Below are 15,000 nucleotides of genomic sequence, written 5' to 3'. Positions count from 1 at the left end.
ATCAATCAATTGGTTTCCTAATCAGCATAATTATATTTGTAGACTTCAAACTGTACTTAACAGTCAAACGTTCAATAACACTAGGCATCAACAAAGCTGAAGAATTTCACAGTTTTCAAAGCGTATCCCGACAAGTGAAGCTTTGGTGTAAAGCTCGCCATTTTTCTTTTCTGGCTTCAGCATAAAATCTCTTTAGTACATATGCATTCGCCAACTTGTCCTTCGCGTTGATGACACGAGTGACTCTTCGTCTACCTTTCTTTCCTTGAGATACTCTCTAAATACGTTAAATGCAACTTTTGTTCCTTTCTTAGTATTCTCACTGTTCTTTCGATCTACTAAAGATGTCGAATCATTCTCTGACAGCTCGGGGAACCGATCTTCCATTTTCTCACAAGAGCGTGATGTCAACTGCGCATGAGCAGAATATTATTTGCAGCAAAACACTTATTTGTAGGCAGTTATTTGCAGGTCACCTGGTGGGCTCTCGGCCAATGAAAAGGAAGGACAAAATCGATCGAATGATAACCTATGATTTCGGGTTTCAGGCGGATCAAGTTCTTATTTACAGGGTGCTTAGTGAGAAATCTGCCTCGAAATGTTCTTAAAATTTGTTTCAGAAATATTATACATTATACATTATATATTACTAGAGGATTAACCTGCACCCGGCAAATAGCCTGGGCCCGGTTGATCAAAAGCTGATTAACTTAATCCAGGATTAGCGTAAACATTTGTTTCACGTTTTCAACTTTTTGGTGAAAGTCTATTTTGTTTATTTTTGCTTTTCAAGATTGATTTCTTCTAATGTAAAGTTTTGCCCAAACTCAGCGTTGAACAGCATTTGGGCATAGAGAAATAAACTCCTTGGTTAATTTTTAATCTGGGATTAGCCTTAATCTGCTTTTGAACAACCAGGCGCTGAGATTCTGGTTTATGTTTTTGTTTTGGTGTTCTGATTCGCTTATAGGCCCTTCCAGCTAAACCAGGCAGACCGACCAAAGCTGACAAACATAGACCACACTACACCGGTAACTCCGCACCCTACACTCCGTGAGCAGTGTTTGGGTTAACTTCTCACATGATCAACAACAGCGGTAGAGGAACGGGCCTTCGGTTAACAGTGCTCCTCCACGGATCAAACCCAAGACCTCCATCCCGCACAGTAGTGAAAAAAAAATCTTAACACATCTGTCATCACTTAAGAAGGAATTACATGCAACATACGAGAAAGGAACGGTCTGACACAAAATGGCTTGAGTTGTCCTTGTCTATCAAGTTGAACGTTGTATAAGGGATGAAAGGAAATGTTTCATCTTTTCTTAGTGGAATAAAAAAATAACTCGTTTGGGGGAAAGGTCCACAGCTACCTTGCAGATACATGTACCCCTATTTCATTCGAGTAGCATAAGCAATAAGTTCCACCTAATAGGAAACTAGTGTAGTTAATTATCACACCTGACTTTTTCGGAGTCTGCAGGAAGGGGTAGATGATGGTAGGCTGCCTCCAGCATAGCCAACTGATAACATCTTTCCTTGTTCAGAGGTACAGGACCTAACGGTGCCACGCCTAGGAGAGGCTGGAGATGTGCCGTGTTGGTCTCTTGTACCACCTTGTTCTCATCTGTTGTCTGACTACTGCTTGACCCCAGCAACGCTGCAAAAATACATACACAAATACAAATTTAAACCGTAAGAGGGCAATTCTTACTCACTTTCTGCAAAATATTTATCTTTGTTTTTAAGTGCCACGACTAAAAAAACGGAAAGTGTAAGACTGCTAATTTGTAATGCAAGCAATGCAAGCTTTAATATAAGAGTTCACCAAAAATAAAACAGAGAGCAATCGGCATTTGAGAGATGGATCAATGAGAAAAATTGAAGAGGTGAAGACTCACTCACTTAAAGGTAATGATCATGATAATAACCTTTATTAACGCGTCATGTGTATCTACTTTCGATAAACTAGTAAACTAATTGGGGACACCCATCTACAAAATTGTTAAGAAACAATACAAAATTAAAAGTTCTATACAATTACTTCAAATGCTATACAAATTTCTTATAACTGGCTACATAGATTACTAAAAATGATAAAAACACTGCCCTACGCTTAAAACACCAAAAATCATATCACTATCCTTACTCGAACCCTAAAATCGATACATACAATAAGAAGAAAATAATGATGAATTGTTCTGATAAACCCATAAACAGAGGACAGTCCTTACAATAATCATCTCCCACAAGAGTTTCTAAGAAACTCAACCCACATATGACGCTGAGTTTGGGACCACATTGGTGGGAAGCGGGTGCTCTTACCACTGCTCCCTGACTGACTACATCAAATCTGTATATTTGCACCCAGTAGTCAATTTACTCTGTAACTGTTGTACTTCAAAGTTAAATTTAAGTTAAAATGAATCCAACCTAAATAATAATTATTGCTTGATTCCCATTAATTTCCTTTGTATTTTAAACCTATTGATGATAAATAATGATGTTGGGGGACAAATCTTGATCAAAATTTAGCTACATGCAGGATGAAGTCATTTAAGTTGCCAGAATTTCACATAAATATTAATGTATTTACATAGTTTTAGAAAATATATATCATTGGACTCCTTGTTCTTACATCTTGGCACTCTAGCAAAACTGAGGAACCGTGATATCACTCTTTTTGCATAGCTTCTTGCACTGGTTTGTTGATATCCTTAAGGATAACTGCCTTAATTGCATCTCCAAAAACCATGTCGTCCATCATAATCAAAATCTGGTGAGGTTTTGCTTCACTATTCATCATTGTTGACAGTTGTTTGATATATTCACTGCTTTATTCAGTTAACAAATGATATAAAATACCATTAATATTTTTAATGTGAATTCTAACAATGATTGGGCTTAAATAAATTATTATTCATGGTCTTCATCTTCAGTTTGTTGGTTTGAGCAAAATTATTGAAAGTAATAAGATAAATGACTAATTCTGTTGTTTTAAGAGTTATCATAATATTATTATTGGCAATAAGAGGACATTATAAATTATAAAAGAATTAGGATAGTACACGCACACCCATTCGTCAATAGCTGTGTTTAAATGAGAGTATGTAAACACAGCTGTGAAATCACACGATTTTTGATTTGTTATGTGTTGTCAGACGCACGTTTTAATTGGCTGGTTGGAAATATGGGAGTGTATGTTATGCAAACCCTCGACTCTGTCTCGGGTTTGCATAACTGTCGAGAATTCTCCCAACTACGCTTCGCGTTTACATGAGGGTATGTAAACATGGAAAACGTCCTCTATTGCTTAAATGACACAACAAAATACAACTTTTCGATCGGTTACTTTATCTCAAGAGAAGCACTTCCGGAAGGCAGTTTTCTATTAAGCACTGGCCATTGAAGCAGATTCAACCAAGCCTTTGCCTGTTGGGTGCATCTGGCAAAATAGTCCAAAATGCATGTGGGTCTTCTTTTTTATGGTGCAAACAGGGACATCTAAACATTCGCTCTGAGGAAGGGCTAACACTCGAAAAATCATTCATGGTGCTAATTCGACCTTTATCGACATATTTGATAAAACCAAATTTTCCTGTTAAACATAACACTGTATGGAATCAATATAACATGGAGACAATTAAGAATGTAACGGGGTCCCTCATGCATGACCCCAAGTGTTGATGCCTGTCGAGGAATAGGTTATTCGCTAAGCTCTTCTGACCCTACAATTTACCAGTTTAATAAATTATATACTAGTCCAAAACAGCAATGTGAAAGTTAACTAATAGGTACCCAATTTACTGTGGCCATAATAATCCTCTGAAAACTGAGAACCCTAAAAGTTGTTTTTCGGTAGCTGTGTACCAGCAGGAGAATCCTTCAAGCTCTCCTCTGGATAAAAAAACTATCCAGAAGGTGCAGGTTGCCAAGATCACCTGAGATTTGAACTTGACAGGAATTTATCCATTTTTTGGATAGCCCCCCCTCCCCTCTTTATCCCCATTTTTCATCAGGGGCTGTAGTCCCTTTTCATCTGTGGTTGATCTCAACTGAAGCCTTTTTTATCAACCTTAGTTGTATGATTTTCTTATAACTAATGCAAAGTGCGGGCATGGAAGGAATCAAGTTTCAACTTTAATGCCATGTTGCACAAGGAAAATATACTTACAAATTTCATTATTGCAATAAGAGAAAAGTACGCGATAACGCGGTTAGACTTTCGAAAAGTCCTTCGTCTAGATACACGCGACTTCGTGAGGTCGACTTGTGGCAAGTCTATAACGCGGTTAGCTGTTGGCTTAATCTTTTCTTCCTCGCCACGGACATATTCAAAAGGAGTCAAGGCTTTGCGTTGTTCAACACATGAACAATAATTACACTGTAAACACAAGGACTTTTCATACTTGATTGGCGCCAATTTAGCGACCCAAAAACGGGTCGGGTGATTAGATGAGCTAGGCCAATCAGAGTAGTCCTCGTGGACTCCAGGGGATAGAGTTGTCAATCAAAATTTGCCACACGCAGTGAAAGCGTGACTTTCAACATGCTACTAAGGCCACCGGATCCAAATTCCCCGACTATCAGAGGGAAAAGTCTGACCTTTGAACTAGTCCAGTACGCTTTTGGTCATTTACTTGGAGAGGATTGCAATGCTATCGTCTTCGTATTAAATTGTTCCACTGATTTCACTCACGAAAGATTTGGTCTGTTAGGTTTACTGATGTCGTCATGTTCACAGTAAGGACATACGCATCGCACACAAGTAGGAGTAACAACTGATTTTTATTGAATATAATGCTTTCTTTTATATGCTCAAATAAAGGCGGGTGATCTATATACAGTTTCAATCAAGTTCACGTATTTGGCAAAATACCATTATACATACAACGGTGATTTCCTGAGCGGTTTTCTACTAACGTATAGATAACATATGATTAAACTACTAAAAGCGTTGCGGTTATGTATGTGGTTACGTTGGCTAGTTGAGTCATGATATTGGAGCAACTATTCTAACATGGTCTCTTGGCATTAGAGCGTCATATGTAGGAGACAACACATTTAAAATCTTAAGTATAAACTGATGTTTGGAAGTCCCGAGGCGATTCTCAATGACTATCGACACATTTTTCGTCGAATGGAACAAAAAATTTTAAAATGCATGAGTATTCATCGACGAGAGTCATTGCATCGCTAAATGGTATACTTAAGTTTCACTGAGATGTATCTTTTAATCCCGGTCTAGTACGTCTCCTACACCTGAAGCCTACCTGATCTTTCATGAGTGAAATCAATTGAATTTCTTGACGATTCGAAGCTTTCCCTTTAATACTTGCTAATCTTTCGAATTAGTGTTTCGTTTCTATCAGCACAAATCACGGCGCAAGTTCTGTTGGTCCAAAAAATACCACTAAAGATCTCCTTTCCAAGCGGCGACTCGAGATTGAAATAAGCTTTCGTTTTATTTCATTTTTGTTTCTGATACCGTTAGCACAAAGTCAACAAATTTCCTCTTTCGATTTCGTAGAAACAAATTAACATGCTCGATTGTTTTCGTCGGATTGCGGTCACCAGTGCGAATGACGTCATCCCCTTTTTGGCGCGAGACGCAAATGAAAACCTTGCAAGCGAGACAAGTCGACCTCTCGCGACTTCGTGAGGTCGACTTGTGGCAAGTCTATAACGCGGTTAGCTGTTGGCTTAATCTTTTCTTCCTCGCCACGGACATATTCAAAAGGAGTCAAGGCTTTGCGTTGCTCAACACATGAACAATAATTACACTGTAAACACATGAATCGAGCTTGGTCAAAAATCCTGCGTAACATATAACCAGCTGACCTTGCTCCTATTTTCTCGCGTCCCACACCTGGTGAAGGACGGGCTCTGCTGCACAGACCTCCTTCTTTTAGATCGGATAACCGACTCGTGCTGAGCTTTCGAATGAACTACCGTCTTCACAAACTCGAGCTCCTGAAATGTCGTGACCGCAAAGTAACAAGTTCTACATATTCGCGATGGTAATAAACCATCGTCAACAGAAATTTTCAAACCAGAAAACTCTTATCAATCCCGTACGATTCCTTTCTAATTGCCTTTTATGGTTGTTACTAATAATATATCTGTTGCAAGTACGGCAAGCAGAAAAGGGAATCCCACCGGCCATTCTCTTCCGATTCCTTCCGGTTATCGTTTTTGTTGTGCTCCCATCTGACCAATCAGTGACGAGAACAGATTGGGACCTGCCAGAATCCAGAGCTCTCGATCAGAGGCGCTGGCCAAAAGGATCGCAGCTCTGGGAACGAGAATGATCGAGAAGAGAAACGGCTACGACTACGAGTCTACTACGCATGACCACAGTACAGTCGTGACGGAGAAACTAAATGGAACACACGTGCACGTGCATGTGAGCGCTTACCCTTTGAACATTAGATTCATGTTAATAAATATTGTAATTTATTGGGTGGCCAATCACAGCGCAGGATTTGTTTGCCAAATTTATTCACACACGCTTTAATTTTACTCACTCTTCGATCAGTCCCAAGTCGATCGAGATCACTTTGAAGTTAACTTGCTAAAGCGGCCAAAGATTGGACATCAAACAGATCGGGACAGCAGGGAATGGATTTTTTGGTGTGCATTATTTGGTGGAATTCGATCGGTTGCTTTATCTCAAGAGAAGCAATTCCGGAAGGCAGTTTTCTATTAAGCACTGGCCATTGAAGCAGATTCAACCAAGCCTTTGCCTGTTGGGTGCATCTGGCAAAATAGTCCAAAATGCATGTGGGTCTTCTTTTTTATGGTGCAAACAGGGACATCTAAACATTCGCTCTGAGGAAGGGCTAACACTCGAAAAATCATTCATGGTGCTAATTCGACCTTTATCGACATATTTGATAAAACCAAATTTTCCTGTTAAACATAACACTGTATGGAATCAATATAACATGGAGACAATTAAGAATGTAACGGGGTCCCTCATGCATGACCCCAAGTGTTGATGCCTGTCGAGGAATAGGTTATTCGCTAAGCTCTTCTGACCCTACAATTTACCAGTTTAATAAATTATATACTAGTCCAAAACAGCAATGTGAAAGTTAACTAATAGGTACCCAATTTACTGTGGCCATAATAATCCTCTGAAAACTGAGAACCCTAAAAGTTGTTTTTCGGTAGCTGTGTACCAGCAGGAGAATCCTTCAAGCTCTCCTCTGGATAAAAAAACTATCCAGAAGGTGCAGGTTGCCAAGATCACCTGAGATTTGAACTTGATAGGAATTTATCCATTTTTTGGATAGCCCCCCTCCCCCCTTTATCCCCATTTTTCATCAGGGGCTGTAGTCCCTTTTCATCTGTGGTTGATCTCAACTGAAGCCTTTTTTATCAACCTTAGTTGTATGATTTTCTTATAACTAATGCAAAGTGCGGGCATGGAAGGAATCAAGTTTCAACTTTAATGCCATGTTGCACAAGGAAAATATACTTACAAATTTCATTATTGCAATAAGAGAAAAGTACGCGATAACGCGGTTAGACTTTCGAAAAGTCCTTCGTCTAGATACACGCGACTTCGTGAGGTCGACTTGTGGCAAGTCTATAACGCGGTTAGCTGTTGGCTTAATCTTTTCTTCCTCGCCACGGACATATTCAAAAGGAGTCAAGGCTTTGCGTTGTTCAACACATGAACAATAATTACACTGTAAACACAAGGACTTTTCATACTTGATTGGCGCCAATTTAGCGACCCAAAAACGGGTCGGGTGATTAGATGAGCTAGGCCAATCAGAGTAGTCCTCGTGGACCCCAGGGGATAGAGTTGTCAATCAAAATTTGCCACACGCAGTGAAAGCGTGACTTTCAACATGCTACTAAGGCCACCGGATCCAAATTCCCCGACTATCAGAGGGAAAAGTCTGACCTTTGAACTAGTCCAGTACGCTTTTGGTCATTTACTTGGAGAGGATTGCAATGCTATCGTCTTCGTATTAAATTGTTCCACTGATTTCACTCACGAAAGATTTGGTCTGTTAGGTTTACTGATGTCGTCATGTTCACAGTAAGGACATACGCATCGCACACAAGTAGGAGTAACAACTGATTTTTATTGAATATAATGCTTTCTTTTATATGCTCAAATAAAGGCGGGTGATCTATATACAGTTTCAATCAAGTTCACGTATTTGGCAAAATACCATTATACATACTACGGTGATTTCCTGAGCGGTTTTCTACTAACGTATAGATAACATATGATTTTAAAACTACTAAGAGCGTTGCGGTTATGTATGTGGTTACGTTGGCTAGTTGAGTCATGATATTGGAGCAACTATTCTAACATGGTTTCTTGGCATTAGAGCGTCATATGTAGGAGACAACACATTTAAAATCTTAAGTATAAACTGATGTTTGGAAGTCCCGAGGCGATTCTCAATGACTATCGACACATTTTTCGTCGAATGGAACAAAAAATTTTAAAATACATGAGTATTCATCGACGAGAGTCATTGCATCGCTAAATGGTATACTTAAGTTTCACTGAGATGTATCTTTTAATCCCGGTCTAGTACGTCTCCTACACATGAAGCCTACCTGATCTTTCATGAGTGAAATCAATTGAATTTCTTGACGATTCGAAGCTTTCCCTTTAATACTTGCTAATCTTTCGAATTAGTGTTTCGTTTCTATCAGCACAAATCACGGCGCAAGTTCTGTTGGTCCAAAAAATACCACTAAAGATCTCCTTTCCAAGCGGCGACTCGAGATTGAAATAAGCTTTCGTTTTATTTCATCTTTGTTTCTGATACCGTTAGCACAAAGTCAACAAATTTCCTCTTTCGATTTCGTAGAAACAAATTAACATGCTCGATTGTTTTCGTCGGATTGCGGCCACCAGTCAAGTGCAGGACTTGCGAATGACGTCATCCCCTTTTTGGCGCGAGACGCAAATGAAAACCTTGCAAGCGAGACAAGTCGACCTCTCGCGACTTCGTGAGGTCGACTTGTGGCAAGTCTATAACGCGGTTAGCTGTTGGCTTAATCTTTTCTTCCTCGCCACGGACATATTCAAAAGGAGTCAAGGCTTTGCGTTGCTCAACACATGAACAATAATTACACTGTAAACACATGAATCGAGCTTGGTCAAAAATCCTGCGTAACATATAACCAGCTGACCTTGCTCCTATTTTCTCGCGTCCCACACCTGGTGAAGGATGGGCTCTGCTGCACAGACCTCCTTCTTTTAGATCGGATAACCGACTCGTGCTGAGCTTTCGAATGAACTACCGTCTTCACAAACTCGAGCTCCTGAAATGTCGTGACCGCAAAGTAACAAGTTCTACATATTCGCGATGGTAATAAACCATCGTCAACAGAAATTTTCAAACCAGAAAACTCTTATCAATCCCGTACGATTCCTTTCTAATTGCCTTTTCACCAAATAAATCCAAAGGATGGTTGTTACTAATAATATATCTGTTGCAAGTACGGCAAGCAGAAAAGGGAATCCCTCCGGCCATTCTCTTCCGATTCCTTTCGGTTATCATTTTTATTGTGCTCCCATCTGACCAATCAGTGACGAGAACGGATTGGGACCTGCCAGAATCCAGAGCTCTCGATCCGAGGCGCTGGCCAAGAGGATCGCAGCTCTGGGAACGAGAATGATCGAGAACAGACACGGCTACGACTACGAGTCTACTGCGCATGACCACAGTACAGTCGTGACGGAGAAACTAAATGGAACACACGTACACCTTGGAACACACGTACACGTGCATGTGAGCGCTTACCTTTTGAACATTAGATTCATGTTAATAAATATTGTAATGTATTGGGTGGCCAACCATAGCGCGGGATTTGTTTGCCAAATTTATTCACACACGCTTTAATTTTGCTCACACTTCGATCAGTCCCAAGTCGATCGAGATCACTTTGAAGTTAACTTGCTAAAGCGGCCAAACAAAGATTGGACATCAAACAGATCAGGACAGGAGGGAATGGAGATTTCTAAACAAGTTTTTTGGTGTGCATTATTTGGTGGAATCGGAGGTATGGTTTTTACCGCGTTGCTGTTCAAGATTTTGCAAACCAGTGGAAGACGACAAGAACGAGACGACGGAGAGAACAGGAATGAAACTACTAGAAGACCACAAAATTCTGCCAGGTTTCGGCAGTGCACTAAATTGCCACAGGAGCAAGATGAGAGGTGAGCACATTTTTGCAACGTTTGTGAGTCAGCAGATTCTTTTTTGATGTTAAAATTCTTCGATTTTCACTAGACTGTGAGACTCTTTTCTTCGCGAAGTAGCTCAGTAAAATAAAATTATTGGTTTTATTTGATACGATGTTAATCCCTTTATAAAAGCTCCGTATGCAAGGATGCTAATTTTGAAGGAATTTTTATACCTTTTTTGCCTTCCTTAGTCTTTAGGGAGTTTAAGCACCCAACGTTTTTGAGGGGCGGAACGGAAACGGCAATTAACATTACGCATCAGTCCAGGATTGTGAACCATGGCGAACCAACAAAGGAGACTAATGTTACGCATGCGCATTATCAATGGCAAATTCAATTTTATTTGCATTGTGATTGGTTGAAAACCTTCGAGACAGTCTTAGACACATTAGTTATTAAATACTGGCTCAATAGGCCATTTTCGAAATATCAAGTATTCAGCTTGACAGTGAGGCATTGAGGACAAAAACAATAGAAACACATTGGAATGAATGTGAAAAATATTTACATATCATCCACTTTCCTTTGTCTTTGTCCTCACTGCCTCACTATCAAGCTGAATTTTAATATATCGAAAAAGGCCTTTTACTGATACGGTAATATTATTGATGTACTATATTTAATAATTACCCTTTCACCCCTAAACTGGCCAAAACCGGCCATACTTAGTATTTTACTCATCAATAGGGAACCCCAAGGGGTCAATGGGTTAATTAATAGACTGAAAACATTTAAGATCAATGGCTGCACATTTTGTACATTTTCATCCTGATTTAGATAAATTTACATTATTCTCTGCAGTGAGATAGTAACTTACCACAAAAGTGAGCAATGAATATGAATGAGCATGAAATGCTCACATCAAAATTAATAAGTAGTTAATATTGTGTCAGAGTTCTATCACAAAGTCTGCTTTGCCCTTGATTGCCCTTTTAATTTTAAACATTGCACAGAAGACAAGACCTGCTTTATGTATTTCCAGACATCCCAATTTTAATTGTACATTTAATGTGGGTGTAATTTACATCTACAAATGGTCAAGTGAAATTTTTACCTCCCCAAAGAGAACTCATTCAGAAAATTTCATTTCAGTACAACCTACAAGTCTGATGGCAGTGCCCACATCATTCCTCACTATTGTATAGATTTCCTAAGAACATCAACATCACTTTTGAATAATTCGCTGGTAACATAAATGATGAAAACAATGAATGATTACTATGGCTAGACTTGATGGAGTTACCATAGATCAAGGACAGAATTATCCAATAAAGTAATAAACTGGAACTTCATTATTGACTCATTTTAGCATATATTATTAAGCATGCCTTCATGGTCAGTTGATATATCTAAGAATAATGTTTTGGTTCCGTTAAATGAAAGTTCTTGAAATTTTTAAGGTAGTGTATCTTGAGAGTGTTTGCACATGAGATAAATGCAGTGAACCAGGTTGGCCTGAGACACATACACAAAATATAGGTGACGCGGTTGGTATTAAATTTCTGTCGACGTATCTGTTGAGATAAGATGTTCTTTCAAAGGACTGAGGACATCTCATAACTCTAAACGATCAATGAAAGAAAGTGAATGAAGTGACGTACTTCCTTCCAGCGCTGCATTCAAGTTGGATAAATCAAAGCCTGCGAGCTCGAGGAATATATTTCGCAACCACGTTAGATAGTACTCCCTTCCCAACAAAGGAATCTGGCCTTTGCTCGGGTCTTTTCGCACTTTGAGCATTTGTTCCGATGCATTCACTTACATGGAGAAATAAAGCTTGAAGCAACTTCAGAGGCGTTGCTTCCCGAGCAGACTAAAAGGGCTGCTTACAAAAAGCGTAACGAAAGAAAAATTCCCGCCGACTAAAATTTCCCTTGCAGAATCTTTCCCTGTCACTTAAAGTTTAAATGACCACCTTCAACTGGCAGAAGCTTTTTTGAACGATCGAAGAAGCACAGGTTGAAATCACCGCTTCCACTTAACAAATAGATTCCATGTTGCCGTGCGTCTGTTCAGTAATAGATCACAGATGACGTCAAAATGTTGTAAGAACAAAAAAGTGGCACACGAGGCGATAGCCGAGTGTGTCACTGATGTTCTTACCACATTTTGACGTCTTCTGTGATCTATTACTGAACAGACCCACGACTACATGGAATCTAATTGTTTTATATAATGGTGACGTCAATCGTGCGTCTGTCCTCTAATAGATCATAGGCAAGAACCAATCAAAATCCGTGAATAACTTGGGTTGTTATAATATCGTCTTCGTAATTGTTCCAATGATTTCACTCACGAAAGATTTGGTCTCTTGGCATTAAAGCGTCATATGTAGGAGACAACACATTTAAAATCTTAAGTATAAACTGATGTTTGGAAGTCCCGAGGCGATTCTCAATGACTATCGACACACATGCAGGAAAAAATACATTTTTTATAATGAGTAAAGTTGACTCACTTTATGAATAAATTAACCGTTTTACACAATATCTTGAGTTAGATTACTCACAACATGAGTTATATTTTTTACTCAACATAGGGAGTTTAAGTAACTCAATATTTTGAGTAAACTAAGTATAACTTAGATTTAGTCAAACATGTGAGTAAATACTTACTCACTGATTGAGTAAGTGTTTTCCTCTCATTGCGCAAAACTTTTTGTAAATTTTTTCACTAAACACACCGAGTAAATTAACACTTTATTTTGAGTAATTTGACTGTAAGTCAAACGAGGAAGTAAAAATACTCACAGAGCGAAACTCGGCTGTTCTGCAGTCGTCAAGATATAACATGTCTCCAAAAGCAAGTTTGAGATCTAACCTGCACCGGTAAATGAAAAACGTTAGGGTTGAGCACGATTTTGAAGAGTACGCTTCGAAATTTCACGGTAAGTAATCACACAATGATACTCGAAGAAAACTGAAAACTGTCTACTTGACCCGTTGACCGAGTTCATTGTATCTAAATATTTCATTCAAATCACTCAAATGCCGCACAGGAGCCAGTTTTCGTCTTGTGGGTATTATGCAGGACGTAAATCGGTTTGTGAGAAAAATCGGGCTATGTCATTTACATAAACGTGTGTTTTGGCGGAAATTCATCACCAGCCAACGAATTAACTTACTTTTCGATTGGAAATTGAGTGAGGTCGCCTTTCAGATCATAGAGTGTTCAGCTCGTATGTTTTTAGTTTATTTTCGTATGTGCCGTTCTTCATGGAGAGCAACACTGGACGAAAAGATGGATTTACTCGAGTTTGCAAATTGAGCAAAGGTGTGGCAAATTTCGGGCTCTAAATTTGCTTTAAATTTGGTTTGACAGGTAAAGTCTGCGCAAACTTGGATATTTGTTTAGGAATTTGTGTGCAAATGTTAAGGAAATGTAATTGTATACTGTAAATTTGCTTGGCGTTTGCGTGGGATGCAAACCTTTATTGTTTCCACAGATATGCTCAAATTTTCTTCACCGTAAAGATAGCAGTTGGATAGCAGTTGGACCGCAAATGCAAGCAAAAATGCAATGAATTGCCTGAATATGACTCCGTTGTAAATTTGCAAATTTCATTCCTATAAATATTCATATTTGCCTGGGAGCAAATATGGTGATTTACATCATCTTCGTTTTGTTGTCATAGTGCATATGATATTTGTTACACATTTTACTGCTGTGGTAAACTATCAATTTTTACATAACCGTTATATTGTTAAACGAAAACTGCACTTGCCTCAAAGTCAACCTCGTTCCCAGGATCTTTGCGGAGGGGCGACCAAATTAGCGGACAAAGAGCCTGGAAACGAGGTTTTGTGACAATGGAATCGGTTATCGACGTTTTGAAATTCGCGCGGGCGATGTGTTCTTTCCTCTTGTTGGACGACTAAGGTTTACGGCGCTTCCTTGACATTTATGTGGGTGAAATGGCAGTACGAAATCGAGAATCGACGAAATCCGAAAGAAAGGGCAACGACCATTCACACCATAACGTCGGGAACCTTACAGTAGTTTGCCCACAGGCGCCCCAAGCTGAAAATACGTGGTGTATGCGACAGTTTGTGTATATAGAGAATTGTATGGGAAAATCACCGATCGTAAAAAAATTGTGTAAATAACTATCTCATTTGAAATAAAGTTTTCCTACCTCAAATGTGTGACCAACTTGTCTCTTTTGGCGAGTTTCGAGCCATTCTGACGCCGTTTAGTGAAGTCATCCGGAAGGCCGTTGCTAAAATAATGGGAAGGCCGGTGACTCCATCCATCGCTGGCCAGACCTCACTCCACAAATCGTTTTCTCCTCAACAGGAAAAGTCCCGAATCGCAATAAAAACAACAGTTCCATAAAGCCCAATAAATTTCACTCCAAATACGTGTGTTTCGGCGGCAGAAAGAAACGTGGCGAACGAAAACTTTGCCTTAAAATTCACCTCTTCGGCTTTCCTCAGAGGCTTGTGACCGGGTAGTCAACAACGGAAACTCGCAAGATGGTTTCAGCCTCAACTCTGATTGGTCCATTTGAATTTGACCGCGCGCTGGCAACACGACCGTTCTTGACTGCCCAGTCACAAGTCAACAACGGTCGTGTTGCCAGCGCCCAAACTTTATTTCAAATGAGATAGTTATTTACACAATTTTTTTACGATCGGTGACTTTCCCATACAATTCTCTATATACACAAACTGTCGCATACACCACGTATTTTCAGCTTGGGGCGCCTGTGGTTTGCCACAAAGATACACGCCAGTCTCATGAACGTTGAATGGTCAGTCTTTGGAATGTTCTAT

The 15,000-nt window shown here is 39.5% G+C and overlaps 2 protein-coding genes across 2 annotated transcripts in view; one reads left to right on the top strand and one right to left on the bottom strand.

The window, feature by feature from the left end:
* Positions 1-15,000, bottom strand: part of LOC137970020 (CCR4-NOT transcription complex subunit 3-like) — a 62,610-nt gene that overhangs the window by 3,953 nt on the left and 43,657 nt on the right. Inside the window, exon 7 of the mRNA XM_068816469.1 lies at positions 1,459-1,657. Within this exon, the coding sequence (XP_068672570.1) occupies positions 1,459-1,657 (199 nt within the window). The remainder of the gene's footprint in view (positions 1-1,458; positions 1,658-15,000) is intronic.
* Positions 9,503-15,000, top strand: part of LOC137970634 (uncharacterized) — a 20,164-nt gene continuing 14,666 nt past the window's right edge. Inside the window, exons 1-2 of the mRNA XM_068817159.1 lie at positions 9,503-9,770; positions 9,903-10,198. Of these exons, the coding sequence (XP_068673260.1) occupies positions 9,654-9,770; positions 9,903-10,198 (413 nt within the window). The 5' untranslated portion in view covers positions 9,503-9,653. The remainder of the gene's footprint in view (positions 9,771-9,902; positions 10,199-15,000) is intronic.

Source organism: Montipora foliosa, chromosome 9 (genome assembly GCF_036669935.1).
Source record: "Montipora foliosa isolate CH-2021 chromosome 9, ASM3666993v2, whole genome shotgun sequence".
Taxonomy (NCBI): domain Eukaryota; kingdom Metazoa; phylum Cnidaria; class Anthozoa; order Scleractinia; family Acroporidae; genus Montipora; species Montipora foliosa.
Note: the sequence above shows the minus strand (reverse complement) of the source record. Positions and strands in the feature narration are given on the sequence as shown.